At 48.6% G+C, this 23,141-nt stretch overlaps 1 protein-coding gene across 1 annotated transcript in view; it reads left to right on the forward strand.

Moving 5' to 3' along the window:
- galnt2 (UDP-N-acetyl-alpha-D-galactosamine:polypeptide N-acetylgalactosaminyltransferase 2) overlaps positions 1–23,141 on the forward strand; it is a 62,689-nt gene that overhangs the window by 20,238 nt on the left and 19,310 nt on the right. Inside the window, 1 exon segment of the mRNA XM_049006469.1 lies at positions 16,290–16,380. Within this exon segment, the coding sequence (XP_048862426.1) occupies positions 16,290–16,380 (91 nt within the window).

Below are 23,141 nucleotides of genomic sequence, written 5' to 3' on the forward strand. Positions count from 1 at the left end.
TAAAAGTCGTATCTCCCCTGTGTTTGTCCGCCTTGGAAGCTGTTTGGTGAATATTTCACTGGGCGTCATAAAGCCATCGGTATCCGTCAGCCTGGCCAGTCAGTCAATGCTGACCTGTGAAATCTTTCTCCAAGGTTAATATGGCCACTATCTAAGGTCTGTCTTAGTAGAGTGAATTCATGAACACCAAGGGGAAGCAAAGTTAAAATAATTTCCAGCACCAGTCTGTATTTATATATTAAATGTATAAATTAGTATATTTAAGCCTTAAAGAACGTACTGGTTTTGTGCAACATGAATGTATGTATGTTCAGTGGTGCCTGCAGTGGCTGTGAGACGAGGAAGAACTAGGCCGGTTGTTGACCTTTGTCACTGGGGGGGGGGGGGCACTCGGGTTGGGGGGGGGGCACTCGGGGGGCTGGGGCTTTGACTGGCTGACGCCTGTTTTGATTCTGCCTATGTTGGAACTTGCTGACTTTTCTCAGCTGCAGCTCTCTACCCCAAGAGAGTCTCACTAAGAGTGCAGGGTTGATGAAGAGAGCTTCAGTCTGGAGGTGTTTTTACTAGGGAAATGGGTCATGCGATTCCTCGAACAACCTTGACCTTTCAGAGCTGCGTAATTGAAATCAGTTTAATGACTGTGATCCTTAGCGCGCTAATCCTGCTCTAGGGTGCGTTGGCTGACTCTTGCACACCACCTGTCTGTGTCGTGTGTGTTTTTTTTCTCCCGTGAGACTGCAGACATCTCTAAATGCTCTTTGTCTGTACCTTCGCTGACCGCTTTCCGGCCACACGCTTCAACTTCTTATTGCCATAAATGTTTGAGGGGCATGGCAGAGTTCTGATGCTGCAGCTGCGGAGGGGGGGACAGGTGCATGTTTGGGGGGCATTAGGACAAAGAGCATTGTAATAAGTGACGGCACAAGACAAGAGAACTGAAATAATAAAAATGCAGTGAATATGTGCTGCAACATGGAGGGAGGTGCAGATCGCCTCAGTGGTGGTGCAGTACGGCCACCAGTGTCGTCATGTCTCTGACTTGAGAGACGCAGTGGTCGACCTTTGGTTGACCCTTTGTACCAGCTGATGTTTGATGGATGCAGCTGAGTGGTTTGTGCTGCAGGCTGGAGGAACGACGCATCACTCAGGCTAGCAGAATAGTGGTGTCGATGTAGATGGAGTCTGTTCCCGCCCACAAGTTGTACCCATGCCCCACTACGTGTTCCTGAAAGATCTGGTGAAAAGTTTGATCCCTTGACTCCAGTTGGTTCCTGAACAATTCTTACTTTTGACGCTGTGTTTATGCGTTTCCTCCACCTGGATCCGCCCATCGATGAACATCTGTGGCCTGTTCTGTAATGAAATGACACCAACAGTCAGAGATGATGTTGGTCTTTCCGAAGCTCAACGGATCACCTATGGATGGAGAGAGGAATGGCCTTTGTTTAAGATGGCCCATTATTTCCCAGATCCCTCACTGTGTGTGTGTGTGTGTGTGTGTGTGTGTGTGTGTGTGTGTGTGTGTGTGTGATATATCTGACTACCCCTTTTTCTCCTGCAGCCATGAATGTGTTGCTTGTTTGTAAATCGTAAGTCATTTATGGTGGTACCACTGAAAAGCTGCCTCTCGCAGATCACGATGGGAGATCGTTCACTGCCAGTTAGCTGTGCACAATTACCCAGCAGAGCTGTATCACACAGCTGAACGTCAAGCAGGTCTGTGCCTCTCAAATGTGATGTTGGGGCTCCTTTCAGACCAAAGGGGAGAAGGCCACATACAAACTTTCCGCCTCGAGCTCTTGGCCCCTGACCTGGAAGCCCCAGTCTGTTTAACAGCGGCCTGCTGCAAATCGCCCCACGGTTGTTACTGCACACGCTGGACACTTTGCTAACCATTCAATCTGTTAGAAAGCTGTGCTGTTTATTTTCATTTTTATCTGTGTTGGTGGCTGTCACGTCCTGTTTTAGCAGAACCAGAATAGGCCCGTGCCCTCAAATGCAATTCATCTCCATCACCGCCAAGGCATTTTTCTTATATCGTAAAGAAAACATAATTCAGACCAGCGTTGGCAGATTCTCTTATCCAGGGTCGCCTCACATCGAGATTAGATTACATGGGGCGCAGTGCCGGTGACGCGACAGGATCCGCAGCAGATACTGTGGTCCACAAGAGGAATTCCTCGCTGAGATGCATGTTCAGCCCTTGTGGGTCCAGGCTTCTTGCTGACTTCATTCCTCAGGAGAAATTCTGACAGTTTGGGACTGAATCTCAGTAGCTTCCACTATGTGCTCGTTCTTGCCGAATTCATCTACTAACAAATCACCTTTGTCAGATGTCATTACGAGTAAGATGTGCTGTGGTAGGACATACCCCCCCTTCCCACCCCAAAAAAACCCGACTTAATCTGCTTCAAAATACAGCTGTAAAATATTTCATGAAAATCACTCGCGTGGTTCTGAAATGCTGCCTGAAAGCCTGCTTGTTCAGTACTTTCCACCATAATTTGATGTTGTTCTATAATTTATATTCATTTTATGTATCATAGGGTAAGGAAATAGTTCTGTGCATGTTTGTTTGAGTCCAAGCAGATAAATATTGATGTGTTGTGTGTGTGTCATCAGTCCAGGTGGCAAATACATGGTCCTCATTCTCACTTCCCGTCTCTCACCTGTAGTTTGAAATGTGATTTGCGACTCACCGATGTGAAAATGGATTTCATATCTATGGTAATACAAAGGCCCTTTTGCGGCAATAGAGGTGTGTGTTTTTCAGGGCAGGCTGTCTGAGGGGGTGTGGCCTTCCATTTCCTCTTGTGCAATCTGATTGGTTGTTCTGGAGTCAGTGTTACTCGGCGTCCTTGCGTATCAACTGTCCTTGGCGGTGTTATATCCTCCGTGGGATGACTTTGGTGGGAAATTGGAAGCAGTGGGTGGCCTTGCTGGAATATTGAGCCCCCCCCCCACCCCCACCTTCTCTGCTGGTGCACGAGGCCCGTACATCAAGGAGCGGTAACCATGGCGACGTGGCTGCTCACTGCGTCTGCCAGTGCGGCCTGCTCCGGAGGATGCCGGAACGCAGCTCTTCCCCCAAACACTGGCAGTGACATCAAAACAGCGTGTTTGTGAGCGAGATCCCATTTTTAAAAATAAGGAACGACGGGTGTAGCCCAGGAGAAGCTGAGCTATGAGGAGCTGGGGGCTCGTGTTCACCTCGGGGAGTGCAGGAGAAAATCTTGCAACATGCACTTTCGTTTTATGCTGTGTGCAATTAGATAATGTGTTTATCAGGAATAAAGTCCATTATTTCCAAGGTAACAAGGTTCCTCTTTATAGTGAACTGTCTGGTAGCATTTACCTTTGGGGATGAACAATCTAAATAATTTATAAGTATTAAATGCTTCTATTAGGTCTTAGAGTTGCATGCTTTGCAATATTTTCAATGTGACATTTATTGAGTGTATTTTGGTTTGTGGTCTTCTGCGACCAGAGGTGTCCTCAAGGAGGAGAGTTAGTATGATTCTGAAATTTGCCACGTAATTGGATTTGGCTGGGTTGGGGCCTACTTTGGTACAGAGGTATGCATGTGATGTCACAGTGGGTGGAGTCACTGCGGGTACGCCCACTGAGTGACAAAAAGATCAAGCGACAGTGCTGGCGTTCAGCTCCAGTGCCATAAAACATCGAGATTGGGAAGGAGCTGTTGTGCGATTTGTATAGAATGATTTAAGAAGGAATCAGAGCTGTCGTCTCACAGACCGCCGAAAACTAAAGGAATGAATCGCTGTTTATCATCACTGTTTATCCACAGCAACAGCTGGAATCCAGGCTCCAAAGCGAGGACCTTGTGGTTGTCGTTCTGTGTCAGTTATGTGGAATTATTTTGTCAAGTTATCCGCTGTATTGAGTGCTTCATTAAATATTTAGCGTCATTCATTTATATTCTATGTAACTGCGTACAGCTTTTGTCAGCATTTACTTAACATCCATGACGATGTTGTATTTCCCCGACATGAAAATCAGGTGTGTGTGTCTATATATATATATATATATATATATATATATATATAATATATATATATATATATATATATATATATATATATATATATATATATATATATATTATATATATATATATATATATATATATATATATATATATATATATATATATATATATATATATATATAATAAATATAAAAAAAAACGCCCATGGAAGTTCTGTGGATCCCTGTCGAGTCCAACTGCCCTTAATTTAAGCAGATAATGGTTTGTTTCGCAGTTCTCCCAGTGAGAAGTCACTGCATAGCCTTTGTACTTCCATGGGGCCCAGAATCTCGAGAGACACCCCCGAGTGTGACTGCAGTGGCTCATCAAATATGGGGAATCCGATCGAGACGCAGGCAGCTCATACTGGTTCTTAAATGAGGGAAGCTGGTATTTAACAGCCACTAGTAAAATTAATGTTTTATGGTGCAACCCAGTTGAAAACCAAATTCTTAGACCTGGCAAAGGTTTGATGGTTCCTGGTGCAGAAACAAACAAGAATGGCCTGCACATGGTGGGGGGGGGGGGACTTCGGGGTTTTTTGCTTACGTATTTTGAATGTTTTAGCCAATCATAGCCCATCCTGGTCACAGTTGAGATTCCTGTGGATTATCTCCTGCGACCATGTGACAACCTGTCATGCCTTTGAGCTACCAGCCTCTGCAACACATTCATTGGTTCGTTATTTTTCATTCGAGTTTTTTTTAAGAAGTCAAGTGAGCCGGATTGCGTAGCATTCATTGTCTGTTCGTCTTGTGTCTGGTGTTAGTCGAAGCCCACATGGTGTCCTAGGAGCGCATCACCGCTGGCGCCCCCTATCTGAGAGCGAGTGAAATTCGCTTGCTACGTCAGAAGATGGCGCCCTGGGCAGCTGGCTGTATCCGTAAGGCAGTGTCTCCCGACCCAGTCCTCAGGGAACCCTGGACAGTCCACGTTTTTACTTCCACTCAGCTCCCAGCGCACCTGTACCAGGTATTCGGTGTTCCTGATTGGCTGGGAGCTGGGAGGGAGCAAAAACATGGACTGTCCGTCGGTCCCTGAGGACTGGGTCGGGAAACACTGGCCTAATGGTTTGACCGGCACTGCTTGTGTTCTTTCTCTTAACTCCACTCGTGTCGATCGGATTCTGTGTTGGAGGCGAATGTACGTGCCGCCCTTTGACCACCTGCAGGTCGTACTCGGTGGCGGGAGGTGGGTTAATGGACACCGACACACCTCATCTAGCAATTTCGTAGAGGGGGGGTTGCTGTACGGGTCATTGGCCATGTGAACGTGCTTCAGACCACCAGGCTGGTGGTTGGGAGCCCCCCCGAGGGCTGACTGCTCAGATCGTGGCTGGCCAGTCTGCCGTCTGAACATACAGACCCATCTTTAGCTGTGAGCCTGTTTTTCCCCATGAAGCGTCCCATTTGCATGCAGATTATCGCTTATGAATATTCAGTGTCTGGGCCTTGATTAACAGCCTGATTGGCTCCTTGACTCTAATTGCCATTGGTCTCTGTAAACGAGACCCACTCTTGATCTAAGGAATAACAGTAATTAAGCCATGCTGATCTTATCTGGGGGGGGGGGGGTCATGGAGGTGTCCATAAGACATTATACATGTATTATATTCTTGCAGAGAAAATCAAATTCTCCTGACAAGGACTTTATGGCTCTGAGCACCACGAAAATGACGTGCTTCGTCCTGTGTAAACCGCTCCCCAGGCTTAATTGAATTCCCCCCCAAATCCATGAATCAAGTATGCAGTTAAAACACGTGGGACTGCAGTGGCGCGACACGAGGCGTGTCCAGCAGCGTTTGCGCTTAATGCATGGTGACGTGGCCATGATTGCTGCGAGATAAGCCACAGCCACAAAATGATAAGAATGTCAAACGCGATTTATTCCTAAAAGGGAGGGGAGTGTTGGCCTTAAATGTGCTGCATGGTGTCTGGGCGATGGGACGCCTCCCTGCTGCAGCTGGGGATCAGTCGCACTCTTTGATACTGCGACCTCGCATTGATGCTGCAACCTCAATTATCATCCAACTATGCATTTCACGTGTTTTCGCATTTATCCATATTTTTCAGTTTTTTGTTGCCTTTAATAAAATTGACGGAGATCATTATGGGTTGTTTATTTGATTATATATAGAAATTAAATTATAGTCCCCTGAACAATTAACTGAATATTTCATTCATCCTAATTAATTTCAGTATGTGATTTATGCTGGCGTTTAACGGACAAATGAACCAATTCAAGGTAAAGTAGCCAATTTCTGTTTTAATTTGTTTCAATGTATCTCTGTGTCAGGAGAGGAAATATTGATTGTTATTTAATAATGATCCAATCAAAGCTCACCAGCAGGTTTTCTGCCAATCGGGAGCGAATACTGGGGTCACCTGGGATGAATGGGGTGGTGAGGGTGGCAGTCACAGCCTGGCGGGATACTTCCGTGAAGTGTTCCGCCTCGGGAGCAGTACCATGGGAACCTTTTTGTGAGAGGCTGGATCCAGCAGCAGCCCTAGCCGGGTCCGGCGGCCTGCCATTCACCATGCCGATTGTCCTTCCCAGTCGCCTAACCGCATAAAGGGGGCCGGCTGCGAGAGGGTCTGTGAGAAAGCGGGGGATTGCCCCTGGCTTCCGGGACTTTCTGCCGACACGGACCTCGCTGGAAGCCAGCCGCTAATCTCTGACACAGACTGACTGCGGTTGGATTAGGCCGCCTCACGCCTTCCTCCACCCGTCTGCTCGACGCTGGAAGGGGTTTGTGAGACTGAATCTGCGCGTTTTGTTTTGCGTAGCCGACTTGTGTCCATGCCGGTTCTCTGCAGGTGTCCGGGCCGCTTCTGCCCCTATGGGAGGAGCTTTTGACTGGGTGTGTTCTCTGTGCTTTGGGAAGGCCGTAGGGCCCCGGTCTGGGTCTCCGGGATTTGAGCACGCAAGCTTTGATGATGTTTACAAGTGAGTGGGTCAGTGGAGCTGTTTTCCACTTGGGGGTGTAATTAGCTCTTAGCTCAGCTTACACTAATTCTTGATTGAAGCTCCGCATGGCGTCAGTGTTGAGGATCTGTGTCAGGGGCTATGTGTCGGGGGTCCGTGTTGGGGAGCTGCATGTTGTCTGTTGGGTGTTGATGCGTCTGTCTTGCCAGAGGGTCAGAGCAGCTGACTGTGTGTGTGTGTGTGTGTGTGTGTGTGTGTGTGTGTGTGTGTGTGTGTGTGTGTGTGTGTGTGTGTGTGTGTGTGTGTCTGCCTGCCTGCCCCTCACAGGATGAACATCACTTTATCAGAGTTTTATCACTTGGAACTCAGTGGTTCCTCTTTGCTTGTAGAATCATTAACTCCTCCCAGTGTGTAAACTCCCCCTGTGCGTCACACAGACCCCAAAAAAAAAAACCACGTTTTTTTCTTAACTGCTATGTCTTGCCCCTAACTCAGTTCCAGGCAGAGGGCAGGTCCCTCCTGGTTTAAGCTGCAAATCCGTAACTTTATGTTCAGCCTGGTCTTCAGGCCTTCGTGTCGTTAGCGCCCTGCACCACCCCCTGGGCTCAGCAGCCTCCCGGCTGTGGGGGGCCCAGCCCAGGTGGTACGTATTAGCTGTTACTCACTCAGCGCTGTTGCTCTGGGCAGTGTGCTGCCCCCCCCCCCTCCCCGAATCCATCACTCACAGGATTAGGTCATTAATTGGCTTTGCAGCTGTGTACAGTTATGGCTCATGGCAGATGTGCGAGAGCTGTGTGTGTGTGTGTGTGTGTGTGTGTGTGTTTGTCTGTGTGTGTGTGTGTGGCTGCCTGGTGTGCGTTCGTCCAGCCGTCCATGTGTGTGGCAGACGTTTCACGTAAAGCTTGGACGCTTATTTCCTATTTCTCTCCTTTTATTTATTCCTATTTTTTTTCTTCCCGCTGTGGCCATCAGTGTCCCAGTTGGTGTTGGTTTAGCACTGAAACAGAAGTAAATGCTGCCCCCCCCCCCCTGTTTGTTAATGTGCTGCTGTTGGCTTATTAGCACGTTACCGGTCCTTAACGAGTGACACCGCGGAGAAGTCGGGGGGAGATGCTGATGGGGCATGTTAGCATTTCTGCTATCATGTAGAACCTCCGGACCCGGCTGCTCGCAATCATGAGAACCACATGCGGGTCTTTGTGTGGCGGAGCGGCGATGCTGTGTCTGTGTGGCGGAGCCCCTCCCTCCCTGAACGTGCCGGTTGGTGTGAGTCACGAATGCTGAGCTGGTCCCTGGATGCCGTTCCGTGCTTTGGCCTGGTGAATGCCAGGGGTCCCAGCCAATCAGAAAGCTGATCTCTTCTGCGGTTTTCCCGGGAGCTTGGAGACAGCCATGAAAGGCTCCATAACACTCCAGCAGTGGGTTTCCTGGAAGTCTTTGGTTGGCTGGTGGGAGGGGGGGTGGGTAGTGAGAGACGGTCATTGTATCTACCCACAGAAAATCTGAATTTGCATTCGCCCAACTTACTTTTTTTTTTTTTTTTTTGTTCCGCCTTCTTGTACCTGTAACTGGTTTTTGCTCTTAACCCCTGGGGTAGGACTGAAATTTCAATTAAGGCTGTGATGCAGGATTAATTCTGGCTTTAATTTCGGCTAATTCCGACTCCTCGGCATCAGAGAGCCGTTTTGAGCATCAGAGACCCGTGAAGAGTGAGCCCAGTTTTCAGCGGAGGAAACTGGAGGGATCTGTGGCCTCCCCCTCCTCGTAGGGCCTCAGTTTCCTTTTCTGAACTGCTGGCATGGTGGTGGAGACCTTGGTGAGGCTGAATGCTGGAGCAGACGGGAATGCATGGGGGGGGGGGGGGGGGGCGATCAGCGTTGGCGCTCAAGGTCAGCTGGGTTTGTGAGACCAGCTCTGGCCCTGGAGGGTACTGGAGGAGCAGCCCCCCCCCCCCACCAAATTATATCTAGGGGTGTTTTTCCACTGCACCAGGTACCGTACTTTTGGTACTTAAAAAAAAGTACTGGAAGTACGGTATTTCAAGGTGCTGGTTTTCCACTGGCATAAAGTCTAATGCCAGCACCGAATGACACAACAATATGAGGTGGGGTATTTTGTACTGAATTCAAAAAATGGCTGTAGTACATTGTAGGGCTGGGTGATGTGCGATATTAACACCAACATCGCATTTTATGCACATACAATCACTAGACATTATTGTTCAGGGGGTTAAAGTTTCCCTGAAATATTTTCATTCTTTTACTCTATCCATAGGGGGAAAAAATTGTCAAGCTTTGCAATTTTAATTATTCCTTTTATAGATTCTTATGTTTACAAATCAGTTTAAAGTTTTACCTCCTTTGCATTTGCATGAGTGCTACATAGATTCTCTGAGACAATCGTAATCATTTTCATCCTTACCATTTAAATCACTCGAAGGCGGGTTTGTGACATTTGTTGTATAAATACTGCAATATTTATTACAACAAAATAACACCGCTAGGACACGCACGCTATATGCTGGCGCCGCTAGGCTGGGACGTGCACGCGATATGCTGGCGCCGCTAGGCCGGGACGTGCGCGCGATATGCTGGCGCCGCTAGGCCGGGACGTGCGCGCGATATGCTGGCGCCGCTAGGCCGGGACGTGCGCGCGATATGCTGGCGCCGCTAGGCCGGGACGTGCGCGCGATATGCTGGCGCCGCTAGGCCGGGACGTGCGCGCGATATGCTGGCGCCGCTAGGCCGGGACGTGCGCGCGATATGCTGGCGCCGCTAGGCCGGGACGTGCGCGCGATATGCTCGCGCCGCTAGGATGTTGTCAATATATTCAGCAAAATACTTTTTCATTTCTTGTAATGCCATCCGGATCGTTTGTTGTATTTGTTACGGCTAAATCACTTATTTTTTTTTAACTTTTGTTTTCATTACTTTTTGAGTTCGCAGCTGTTTTCAAGGCAGCATTTGCATTGTGTTTCAGCGGCAGGCTATTTGCCTAACAGTCGACAAAAAAAGCGTTTCAAGTCCCACCACAAAGTACCGAAATACCAAAGCAGGACCCCAGCTTGTTTGGCACTTTCAGAACTGGAACTTTTGGTACTGAAACTCAACAGGGACTCGATGGAAAGGCAAAAGTACCAAGAGTACCGTGCAAAAGGTACTGGAAAAGTTCCCTCCGTAGTCCTGCAGCTGGCTCTTCTTGGTTGGTGGAACTATTGACCCATTTGAGCTTCTTGACTCACCTTCTTGGGGTTTCTGAGCAGACTGAAGACCCCCCAGAGCCTGAGAATTTCCCTGTCTCCACCCTTCTGATGATCACTGGCTTGAATCCCGAGGAGGCCTGAGCTCATACCCCTTCTGTGTGTCTCTGGGGTCAGATTGCCGTGTTCCCAGTGGGGTTACTCCGTGATGAATGGGCTGACCACTTGTTTCATTTTCCCATTTTTTTTTTTCTGCTCCATTAGCATTGTACAGCAAACGGATCGGTCTCGGTACCTACAGTGGCCTCGCATGAAATCAGTATCCTGGGGCAAATTCTGGAGAGCGCCGATGTGTTTGGCATTTGGAGAGCAGTATATCGGCCTTATCGTTCTTGACTGATCGGAGTCTCCCTCCGGGACGTTTTCGTTTCCGGCTTTCGGAAGGGGTCTGTTACGGCTCGTGGATTCAAATCAGGTGTTTGAGGCTCCCTGGGGCAAGGGGTGGGGGGGGGAATCACTACACCCGCAACTCTAATTAACTTTCAGGCTTCGCAAACAATCAAACGGTTCTCATCCGAGGAAAGTGGAAGATGTGGGTAATTGCCGTGGGAGCATCCCGGAGGAGAGCCGGCAGGAGTCGGCTGAGCAGAGGGGTGATGGATTAGGGAGGCTGGCTGGGGCTTCTGCCTGGGAAGCACACTGCCCCCCTCCCCCGCCGTCACGCCTGCCTGTCTGACTGAGCTGTAAGTCGCTGGGACAGATGGGCGTTGGAAGCAGGAGCCTGGGTAGCGTGTCACCTTCCCTACGCTTTCTCGGCAAAGTTGAAATTCCGAGGACCGTGACATGACATCCAACCAACCTCCCGTTCAAGCTACACATCTCGGAATGAAAATGGCTGCCTCCATAAACGTGTTGCTGGTGTGTGTGTGTGTGTGTGTGTGTGTGTGTGTGTGTGTGTGTGTGTGTGTGTGTGTGTGTGTGTGTGTGTGTGTGTGTGTGTGTGATGTCGCTTTATAATATTTTAGCAGATGTATATATGTGTGTGTATAACTATTACATTTAACAAAATAAATATTGAAAAATTTTTATGAAATGGAATTACTGTTGACTCTGACGACGCGGGAATCTCGTACAACAAAATTCTCTCCGACGTAAACATTAGAAAGGGGGCGTGTTTCCGACAGGAACTGACGTTTGCAGCACATTTTCTTGGCGTTTTTCTCCGACTTGCAACTCGAGCAGAGATAATCAAACACAGGATAAAATACATGACTTGGCCTGCCACACCCTGGGGGGGCGATCCCACATTCCTCACAGCCGCTCGGCACCCCCCCCCCCCCCCCAAATAAAAGGTTTCTCCGCACCAGGCTCACGGTGGCCGGTGACTCAGAGGACAGACACAGGAAGACTGCGTGTTGAAGGGGGAATGGGGGCGATCAGGCTGATGCCGCGGCCCAATGGTACCAGGGTCCTTCCAGAGAATGACCACTGCAGGGTTCAGTTCTGTCAGTATTGGATCTTGGTTTTTTGCGGAGGTCTTGCACTGGCTTCTTGAGTCTTCGTTCCTTTCTCTCCCTTGAATGTAGCCATTTTCTTTCACAGGGGGTGTGCAGCAAAGGTGAATGCTGGCTTGTGAAGGTGGTTTGTGGTTTGTGAAGCGCTGCCGGTCGGAATTAATTCGATTCCTCACAGATGAGTGACACGACCTCAAACAACCTTTTTTTTTTTTTTTTTGAGAGGCTTCGTGCTGGGTGAGGAAACCGCTTCTGCGAGTACATGCGGAAGCTACTGGAAGCATTAGATAACTGGTTAACAATTTATTGAGAGATCAACCCAGCCGTTCTGTGTCATTCATGCATAGTGTGTCCCTGATTGACATCTTACTGACTGGTCCCGGCCCCCTGGAGGATGGGCTCCCCCTTTGGGTCTGGTTAGAGTTAGGGCTTCCCCTGCCGCCCCCTGGAGGATGGGCTCCCCCTTTGGGTCTGGTTCCTCCCAAGGTTTTTTCCTTCTAGGGAGTTTTTCCTTGCCACTGTCGCCTACGGCTTACTCACTGGGGGCTTTGGGTGAGGATGCTGTAAAGCACTTAGAGACAACGTAAAATTCACTATATAAATAAATTTGCATTTGAATTTGATCTGGGGTTTTCCAACAATATTTCTGCTGATTCAGTCATTTCAGTAAACTGTTTATGCTTTTGACTTGACAGTGCAATGCAGTGCAGCTGTTGAACTCAACCTTTCTCATTTCCAGTGCTGCTTGACTTGTTCTCGTCCCACTGTACAATCAGCGGAGTGCAGCTCAGGTTTTGTGAGAATGCAGTGCCTGCCCCCCCCCCCCCCAAAAAAGGCAGAAGATTTAAAATGCTTAATAAATTTTAGCACCTGGTGTGACTTTTGGTTTGTGTGCCGTGGTGTTATGAAGAGCATAATCCGTTCTGCTCCGAAGCCCCAGGTAATGAAGGATAAAAACGGAGACTCGCACGTCTCAGATTTAATTAAAGGAAAGGGGACATTCCGTGGTGGGACATGCGATGGCAGGGACATGCGATGGCAGGGACATGCGATGGCAGGGACATGCGATGGCAGGGATAGTCAAGGCCGCCCCGATCCGCTTCCTGACCTACACCCCTCCCCTGTTCACGTTTGTGTCAAGAAGCCGTTCTGTGTCTCTCTGCGGTCCCTCTCAGATCCTTCGCGCTCTGAGCGATTCGCTGTGAAGTTCTCCAGATGAAGGGAGTTTGCTGGCTCTGCTCCTCCCCCGTGGGCTACCTCGAGACCCCCACACACCCAATCAGAGCTTTGGATTGCTGCTGCCGGGGGTCTCCCTGGCCTGGCCGCACTGTGCCAGCTCCCTGCGACTGCAGTGGCTTCTGGGAAAGGGGACAGCTGTTGCGGGGCTTTCCGTGCCAGCAGAGATGGATGTTCCCCGGCGCGGCCCAAACCCACCTCCAGCACTTCAGGTGACCCCCCCCAGAGAGGTGGGATGGTCTGGGATGGAGGTCTGTGTTCTTCCAACCTCCCCTGTGGAGCCGACGGTTTGCGTGTGGGAGACCAGCAGTATTTAGGGTGCTGACTGTCACCAAACTGCTATATTTACCTCCCACCATCAAGTTGCCCTTAGCCTGTGCGATGAGTGAGGTTCCCCCCAGGCTCTCTGTAGACTTTCTTCGCTCTGGGACGTTCTGCCTCTATGATGTAGGATTCCAGTGGGGGGACTTGGTCCCCGCTTTCTGTTACCTGTCTGATCCTGGGTCAGTGTTGGTTCTGGTGGGTTGATGGCATATGCAAAGCGCCCTTTGGTCATTAGGCTTTAATATTCATGCTAACTGTGGGACGTGTATGTTTAGCAGCGTTTTATACTGTCGCACACTGACATGTATGTGATGGGGGGTGATGATGGCGATGATGATGATGATGATGATGGCCATGACATATTGGCTTTTCAGATGTCTTTGTCTCGAAGGACTAATGTTTACACAGCTACCTCATTGGCCCATCAGGGTGTTTATCAAAGCAAGTCCACTTAAGCACCTGATTGATTAACCTTGGTTAATTAGGATGTTAATCTGCGTCTGTTATTGAGATGGCTAATTTGACTTTAATGAGTCTGCTAGTATATCTCATTAGGGTGACCACAAAATCAGATTAGCGTTTTGGGGGGTGGGTAGTGAGAGTTATTTGGTACGTGTTTCTTTGGCACGTGCCCCCGCCTCTCCTTTAAATGCTCTACTGTGTGAGGTGTTGTGGGCTCGATGCATTTAATTCATCCATCAGTCAGCGGTTGGTTTGTGGCATGTGTTACATAGCATGACTGTGATTGCTTTTCTCGACGATGCTAATGGAGGTCGTTAAAAGCCCGTGTCTCTCACTCCGAGGAGAGCTTTTGCCCTGTTTCTAAAAAATGCCTTTTTGCTCATTGGTAATGTAGCCTGCATCTTAGAATTCCGGCCCTGTGCGCTCGCATGCCCCCGCTCCCATCTTTCAGAGAGAGTTATGTGCGTTAATGGACATCAACAGGAGGAAAAAAATGCCTCGATTTTTCTTCCCAGTGTCCCGTATTTGCTATGGAATTGGAGCAGAAACAAAATGTGTGTGTTTTGGGAGTCAAGATCCTGCTTCAAGGTCTAGACGGCCAAGCAGGTGGAACTTTTTGTGGCCACAAGCATTTGAGGACAGAGAGGCAACCTGGAGAACTTTGTCTCCTTGAGTGTGATCCAGTGTAAGGCTGTGTAGCAGACATCTCAGACAGATGGTTATGCTTGTTTATGGTTATGTTTTGCTGTAATTATTGCCATTTTGTAATTGAGAGAACAAAATGCATTAACCCATGTGTGCGGTCCCTGGGCTTCGACATGCAGAGGTGGCTTATCGGACCCACGGGAAAAGTGGGTGGGGGCTGGAGAGACTGAACCTGGGAATGGAATAACTGATGAACCTGTGATTGATGACGCTGGATCTCCGATAATTTATGGGGCCTCCCGCACGAAGCCGAACGCGCCATGGAACTACATTGACGGGGAAAATAAATCAACTGACGTAATGAGTAAAATAACTGCTTTGGGTTGCGTGCAACGTTCAGGAATCGCCGCGTACGAAGTGTCTTTTCGGACAGTTTCGGAGGTTCCCCTGATGATTGATACGCAGTAGGCCTCCTCTATACCCCTGGATGCAGAGATCCACTGTTTATCCTCATGGATTTGGCCTTATTCCATGACCGGATGGGATCATTTTACCGGGATGTGTCCTTTAGGTTAGCGACGTCGCCGAACACAATCGCGATCAGATGGCTGCTTGTCTGGCAGTTGACAAACTTGGCGGTTTAGGGTTGCGGAAGGCGTCGCTGCACGGCATTGCTTACGTCCTCCTCACTCGTGTTGTGGATGTAGCTCTCTGGGTTCCCCAGCATACAAGCTGCCGAACAGAAGCTCCACTTTGAATAATACATGCTCTCCGTCCATCTGATCTACTTCTGATCTTCAACAAAAGGTTTGCAGGACGCGTCACATGCTTGCTTTGGGTGTCGGAGTGAATAAATTTGAAATGAATTTGAAGGTTGACGCAAAGCTCTCCTCTTTCTCTTCTTAGAGCTGTGGCCAAGCGACTGAAATCTTATAGTTCCAATGACATCAATGGACCTCGGGTGACGGGTGCTTCCACTGTACAATAACCTACACATCCCCATTTGTGTGTTTAAAGGACGTGACGCACAAATTCCTCTGAACACATGGAGCCCTGGGTTACGTGCTACCAGACGATTTATTTTTCTATTTGTGCCAGATTTATTTCTAAGCACATTTCAAGGTTTTGCTGAAAAGGTTGTATGTGCTTATTCTGTGTGTGAATTCTTGGAGTCGCATTCAGAGGCTCATGGCGACCTGTGAAGGTGCAAGGATGTCAGTCATGTGACTGGTAGAATAAACAGAGAGAGACAGCCATCTCTAATGTATATATTGTAACCTTAAACTAAAGCGTAGTTAAAGAGGGATAATGACCGGTTTGGTTCAGTTTCTGAGATTAGAGGCTTTGAGGTTTCTTTACGTTTTAATTATCTAGCAGTGGATTTTATCCAAATAAATGTACAACTGAGCTGGTTCTCACGGGCCCAGCGGTGAAACCACTCTGTCGAACCTGGGATTTGAACCCATCACCTTCCGATTACAGACACAGCATCTTAACCCTCTGAGACACACACTTATGCCATTTGTTGGTCATTAAAAGAACCTGGTTTATTTCATTTCAGTGCTACAGTGGTGTCTTGGTTGGCGGGTATATTAGTCGGCGGGTATATTATGCTGTATAATTGCATATACCCACTTCTCTGACCAATAGGTGTTTCTGACAATTTTTAGGTGGGTACACGGTAAATCCATCTTTTTTAAAGGTGGGTGTATGTCACTGCGTATACCCCCCCCTGTATGGTTCTGGTTGATGTACCTAGAGGAGAAGGACCCCAGTGTCTTCCACCTTCAAAGTAAAAGTTCCTGGTTCTTCCAGTCATGATGCATGAGTAGCAGCGTCACAGATGTGGGGAACCCTGCTTGGGGAGGGAAGTCACCGAAGGAGCCGCTCTGGCTGTATTCAGGGAATACTCACTCTCCCTCGCCTTTCTCTGCAGGATGACAGGAGTGCCATGGACTCGTCCAACCGGAACCAGGCCCACAGCAACGTGGATGAGAAGGCACGTGGTCCGGAGACACTGCCTCCAGGTAGGTGCGAGGCTATTGGGTGGGTTCCGTCAGTCAAAACCCTCCTTCCAGGTAGGTGAGAGGCTATTGGGTGGGTTCCGTCAGTCAAAACCCTCCTTCCAGGTAGGTGAGAGGCTATTGGGTAGGTTCCATGTCAGTCAAAACCCTCCTTCCAGGTAGGTGAGGGGCTATTGGGTGGGTTCCGTCAGTCAAAACCCTCCTTCCAGGTAGGTGAGAGGCTATTGGGTAGGTTCCATGTCAGTCAAAACCCTCCTTCCAGGTAGGTGAGGGGATATTGGGAGAGATCCTCCATTCTGATGAATTCCTGTGGGGGGTTTAGATTGGACTGACCTTTAAAGATGCAATGCTTTGCTTAATTTTTCTTTAGCTGAAATATTCTGCCGTGTTATCGATTAGTTTCACCTGTAACATGGACTCTAACGAGCTGTAGGGTCTCCGCCTGTGTAAAGGTCGCCCCAGCATGCGTGTGTCCTTTGTACCCCGACCTCTCATGTGGCTGCAGTTCACGTCTCCCGATGGAGCTAATTAGCAAGCCGTAACCTTGCTTTTTACCGCCTAAGGCCTCGAGTATAAGGGTTTCCTGGTAAATGTGCTTCCCGTGTTTAAAGTGCATACGGGGGTGGGGGGGGCACTGCTATTTATAGACCAAGAGGTATGTGAGCTTGTCAGAAGGCAGGAACGGTCTGCAAACAGAGCGACTCGCCGTTAACCCGCCATGAAGGGTGACGAGCGCGTCACCGCACCCCATCGATGTCGGGGGTCCCTGTCGCCGGTGCATGGCACGCTGTCCCGGAGGACGTGTGTCTGAGGCACGGGGGGGGCTGTAAACGCGAAGAAGGGCCCCCCCCCCGGAATCATGTCAGCTGATCCCAAGCTCTGCTCTCACCTGTATATGTGTGTCTTTAAAAAAAAGGAGAGCATGATGGGATATGAAAGGAAACACATGCTGATGTCGCCGTTCTCGTACAAATGAAGCTTCATTGATTCATGATAAATAATGCGGGGCCGGACTCGGAACACGCATAATGCCGGTTCTGTTTTGTGAGTCAGCCTGTTCCATTTCGGTGCTACACCTCGAAAATCCTCCACTGGCCCTCGACGACAAAACCGTCAGGGCTTGGGGAAGCTGGAGATGGGGGCGATGACAGGCCTCCAGACGAAACCGCCGCCTCTCCCGACTCTCGGGCCGACAAGTCTGTTGACGTTTATTGAGTACGCCGGGCAGCGCGCCTGCTAGCACTCACTAGCTTTCGCTTTTTTGTCAGGGGTCTACGCTACTACTGAATGACTGCAGGCCGAGATGATCTGTGTCCCCGGACTTATCATTTTCCTCAGAATTTCCAGTGATGTCTTGGAGAAGGGAAGTTAACTTTAACGTGATGCGTTTCGCTGGTAAATGTTTATTTGCAGCCTTAATCCTATTTCAGTCAGTTAACCAAAGTTTTATTTGCCGCATACATAGTTATACTTGGAATAGTATGCAGTGAAACGCTTGGCTGCCTGGCTCCAAGATACAAGGGCACAAGTATACAAAGACAAAATGTCAAACGGGGATCATAAATGTTTGTTAATAGTGTACAATTAAACAGTAAGGTGACAGGTGATAGTGCAGAGTCCCGGGAATAAGTACGTCAGTATTTACGCTTGTAAGCTGTTCAGTGGGAGTAGTTATGGAGCTGACCATGTACACTGCATGGGCAAAGTATTGGGACACACCTCTTAATTAGTGAATTCAGGTGTTTCATTCTGACCCATTGGAACAGGTGTATGAAATCAAGCACCAAGCCTTGCAGTCAGTTTACAAACATTTCTAAAAGAATGGGTCATTCTGAAGAGCTCAGTGAATTCAAGCATGGTGCTGTCCATAGGATGCTGCCTGTGCAATAAGTCAGCTTGTGAAATTTCTTCCCTGATAGAGATTCCAGGGTCAACTGTAAGTGGTCTTATGGCAAAGTGGAAGAGTTTAATGACAACAGAAACTCAGCTATGGCGTGTCAGGACCGCGTAAAGTAACAGAGCGGAGTGCTGAGGCGCATAGTGTGTAAAAGTCACCATTGCTCTGTTAACTCAATAACTGCAGAGATCAAACATCCTCTGGCATCAACTCCAGTACAAACACTGTGCGCTGGGAGCTTCCTGGGCTTCCATGGCCGAGCAGCTGCATGCAAGCCTCACATCACCAAGCGCAGTGCCCAGCATCAGAGGCAGTGGTATAAAGCACGCCATCAATGGACTCCGGAGCAGTGCATTTGGGGACAGTTTTGGGAAGATCCTTTTCCATGATCGCACCCCAGTGCAAAAAGCAAAGTACATAAAGACACGGTTGGATGAGTTTGATGTGGAAGAACTTGACTGGCCACACAGAACCATGATCTCAACCCCATCAAATACCTTTGGGATGAACTAGAATGGAGATTGCGAGCCAGGCCTTCACGTCCAACATCACTGCCTGACCTCACAAATGCTCTTCTGGATGAATAGGCAAAATTCCCACAGACACACTCCGAAATCTTGCGGACATCCTTCCCAGAAGAGTGGCAGCTGTTATAGCTGCAAAGGGGGGACCAGCCACATACTGATGCCTGTGCATTTAGACTGGGACGTCATAAAAGTTACCGTGGGTGTAATGGCCAGGTGTCCCAGTGCTTTTGTCCATGTAGTGAATGTGTTGAGTCGGCCATAGTGAGACATTGGTGATGCATCTGTAGCTCCAAGGTCGTGGGAACTGTCCTTGTCACGTATCCAAACTGCCTGGGGAAAAAGTTCATCTGTTTCCTCTGTATTTCTGTTTGTTGTCATGGGTTGGGAATGTTTGTAGAAGATAACTGGCCCAACTCAGCCAGGATACCAACCGGATGCTCACGGGTGCTCAAGCTCTGGCCTGCGACGCGCCCGCATGCCTCGTAAGGGTGTGCAAGCGGCTGCCTGGCTGCTCTTGCCTCATTTTGGCAGGTGGTGTCTGTGGAGGTGTTGCATGAAGCTGAGGCTTCCCTCTCTTACGCCTTGCGGGTGTGTCACTGCAGGTGTGGGTTCCCGTCTTTTGTTTGCTTGCCAGTTTATCATTACCTGTGAATGTAAAAACATGCCAAGGTCACTTGTTTGGTGTGTGAGCGGGTCACTGAACTTCTCGACGAGGAAGAGTTTGACAGCGATCTCTTGTAATCCGATCTCACTTATTTTAAGCTCTAGGTGGCGCTTCAAAGGGCAGCAAGAAGGTCTAGTTGAGATTCTTACCCAGCAGACCGGCTGGTTCTGAGACCAGGATAGTCCTTAGTCCGCTCCGTTGTGTTGGAGAGGATGCATGTTGACCAGCTGTTGTCTTATTTCCTGATGGAAGCCCGTCTCACAAGATTAGAGGCTGGGGAGAGGCAATTACACCCAAGGACTGACTGCCCTCAGGGAGCAGTGACCTGTTGGCAGCTACGTTTCAATGAACTGTCCAAAGTGCCCATTTGAGTAAATGAATCAAGCAGCAGGTGCTTAATGCTAAACAAAACTGTTATAAATAAGATGCTGGGTTCAGGTGTTGTGCCGCTACAGTGTCGGGCTGTTACTATCCATTATATAATCTACTGATTTAATCTAATTCATCACATAATCGTGTGTATATATAATATAATATACACTGCAGTGGTTGCAAGACAGGAACCAACCTCATGTTGCAGGTTGTGCACGCAGTCACATACCGTCAGTTTAGGCGCTCCAGTTCACTTAAGTTTAAGATTTTTTGGACAGTATCAGGGAATCGACGGAATCGACGCACACACAGCATGACCACGACTGCCCTACCCAGTGCGCCACTGTACCACTCGGCTTGTACGATGTGTGATGATAATATCAAAATGGCAAACCATCAATAAATTGCGCTAAAACATTTACTCAGTCAGAGGAAACTTAACAAGCTTTGCAATTTTAATGGTGGTTCCTTTGCAGCGTTATCCAGTGCATGTTTAGAAAATCAGTCTGATTTTGCATGCGATCTGAGAACCATATCGATTTCATTCTGTTTGACTGATTCATAGACTATGGGCATGATTCTGAGAAAAGAAATAATGAGTGAGGAGGCAAAAGGTAAGAACTGCCATTCGTATCCTGCTGTATGGAAATATTTTGTATTCTATAGCGACATTGAGCAAAAGTGATTCGTCAGCCCTGCTTTGTGCTGGTGCTGCTCTGGGCAAACCAAGTTATTCGACACACTTTGTAGATAATAAGTTAATGGAAGATAAGTTCTACATTTGGTTATATAGTTAATTTACTACTCCTAAGTATTGTAATGTTAGCAGCTATTATTGTAACATACAGGAATCATGAAGAACAATTACTTGTGTCAAAGTGAAGACAGACCGGTTAGGCTACTCCGAGAGGCTAAATGGAGCATATCTATAGCTGACCTCGCATTATTGGGCGAGTCCAATAATTGCATATTGCAATAATTGCACGCCGTGGTGATATTCAGGTTCTGCTTTGCAGTACTGACAGACCACTGCATTCTCGTTCACTTGTAAGGTGAAGTGCTTCCACACCAATGATGCTCTTTCGCTCTTTATTTACACCGTCATCCTGCATGCGCACCTACACTCCGCCGTATTGCCAAGTAACCAAGAAGGAAAATTTGAATCAATGCTTTGTAATAATCGAGTTTGATCGCGTAATTGTGACAGCTCTACTACAGCGACGGCTCTACTACAGCGACCGCTGTCCATTTGTGTTCCCATGCTGACCCCGGACCATGTGGTCCCGTGGTCTGTGGGGCTCAGTATGATATCTACAGGCTGCCCACCCCCCTTTTTGTTGTTGTGTTTTTTTGTTCTGTTTTCCTCCTTCTGAGCAGTTCAGTCCAGATGGTCTTAGTTAGCTTCCTCCACACTGCGTTCAGGAAGTCGTGGGCTCGATCTCCGGCCATCTTGAAGAACCGGGGCAGAGATCGGTTTTCAGCACCGGCATTAGGATCTCAGGAAGGACCTCTGTGCCATGATGAGGTCTTCAGGAAGCCGTGTCACCTTCAGAGAGGCCGCTGCCTTCAGTTAGCACCCAGGCGCTAAAGAAGCCCAAGATTTGCTGCCAGTTTTAATGGCGGTATTTAGCGATTGGTCAAAAACCCGAGCATTTTGTGAATGGTCACATTTAACATACTCGCTTTCTTCTGGCCCCGGAGGTGGTTGCTAGTGACTGGAAATCATTGAGTCTGCTGTGGAGATCATTGCAGCTCGTGTAATCACTTTATTTTATATATTCACTCTCACGACCCTGTTACAATAGCCCCTACTCACAGCTTGATATTAATATTCAGCGGGACAATTAGCATCAGTGACAGATTATTCGTAACAATTTCTGATTTTAACGCTGGCGGTCTAGATACAGGACGGCTTGGCCGAGCTCAGTGAGATTAATCGTCCTGTTTTCCTTTTTCCTCCTCTGTGCAGCCTCTGCTCGACAGAACGCACCGGAGCTCCGCCGTATCATTTGAGAGACCTATTAGCATAATGGTTAGCATCGCATTTAGCGCTGGCGGTGCTATCACGCACTGCAGTGTCGCCACGGGCTGTGGTGGACGTTCAGCTACACGGGGGGTGGGGGACGTGTCGGCGGACAGTCCTCTGCACTGGAGTAACGGCAGCGCCGCACTGTGATGTTGGCAGCTTCCCAGCATTTCGTTCACCTGGAAGCTAATAGCAGCATTTGCTAAAGTACCTAGCTAGGAAGCGTAATCTAGCGTAGCAGAGACCCGACTATCGCAGAAGGCCTGGCGTATTCATTTTAAAGCCCAGAGTCGTAGGACTGGCAGTGGATTAACTTATCTGCAGGCTCTAGCCTGACATCAGCACAGATTCACTGGTCTTGCTGCTACTATCTGTTCCATTTTTTTTTGGGGGGGGAGGGGGTGGGCTTGTTGTTTGATGGGGCCCTAGGCTATAGCCTCAGATAGCCTGTGCATTAATCTGCCACTGACTAAGACCATGTACCACACAGTTATAATGTGCTGACGTAGTAATATAGAGTATATTGTGTAATGTGACGACTTCTTGTGGTTGGTTGTTCAGTTGGTTTGCACAGAAGATCCAAAGTATTGGGCATCATCTCCCGTCCCAGTTAGGGATGTGGATCATCTCCCGTCCCAGTTAGGGATGTGGATCACCTCCCGTCCCAGTTAGGGATGTGGACCCGTGACGCTGACTTGGTGTTGGAATGTGCGCTCTGTTACCCTGTGAGCTGAGGGTGTGAGTGGGTAAGAGGCATCAGCTGGGAGACCACGAGGAAGCGTCACCCAAGGTTTTCAAAGTAGGTTTTGTTGCAGTTTTTTGTGTTAAATAACTGCAGTGCACTGGCATCACCGTATGGAAAAACACTGCAAATCCATGAGCTTCAGCACAGTGGCAGATGTTATTTTTGGCTCTTATTTTTTACTTAGTGCCTGTGCTGGTTTATAAATTACAGTTATTATCCATGATGTAAGGGGACACGGGATAGACTGGGAAACGGGGACTTGGGTGTCTGCAGGCCTGCCTGATTGTCCCCTTAGAGCCGGACATAGGCTTTTGCAGGCCTGCCTGATTGTCCCCTTAGAGGGGGACACAGACGTTTGCAGGCCTGCCTGATTGTTCCCTTAGAGCCGGACATAGGCGTTTGCAGGCCTGCCTGATTGTCCCCTTAGAGGGGGACGTTCACATTAGCCCGCCGGCTACGGCTGCTCACAGCTGAGTCACTCGCCCTGCTAGCTGCACTGTGGCTGTGCATCTCCTGTGTTTGCAAACTGAGCA

Source organism: Brienomyrus brachyistius, chromosome 3, assembly GCF_023856365.1.
Source record: "Brienomyrus brachyistius isolate T26 chromosome 3, BBRACH_0.4, whole genome shotgun sequence".
NCBI classification, from domain to species: Eukaryota; Metazoa; Chordata; class Actinopteri; order Osteoglossiformes; family Mormyridae; genus Brienomyrus; species Brienomyrus brachyistius.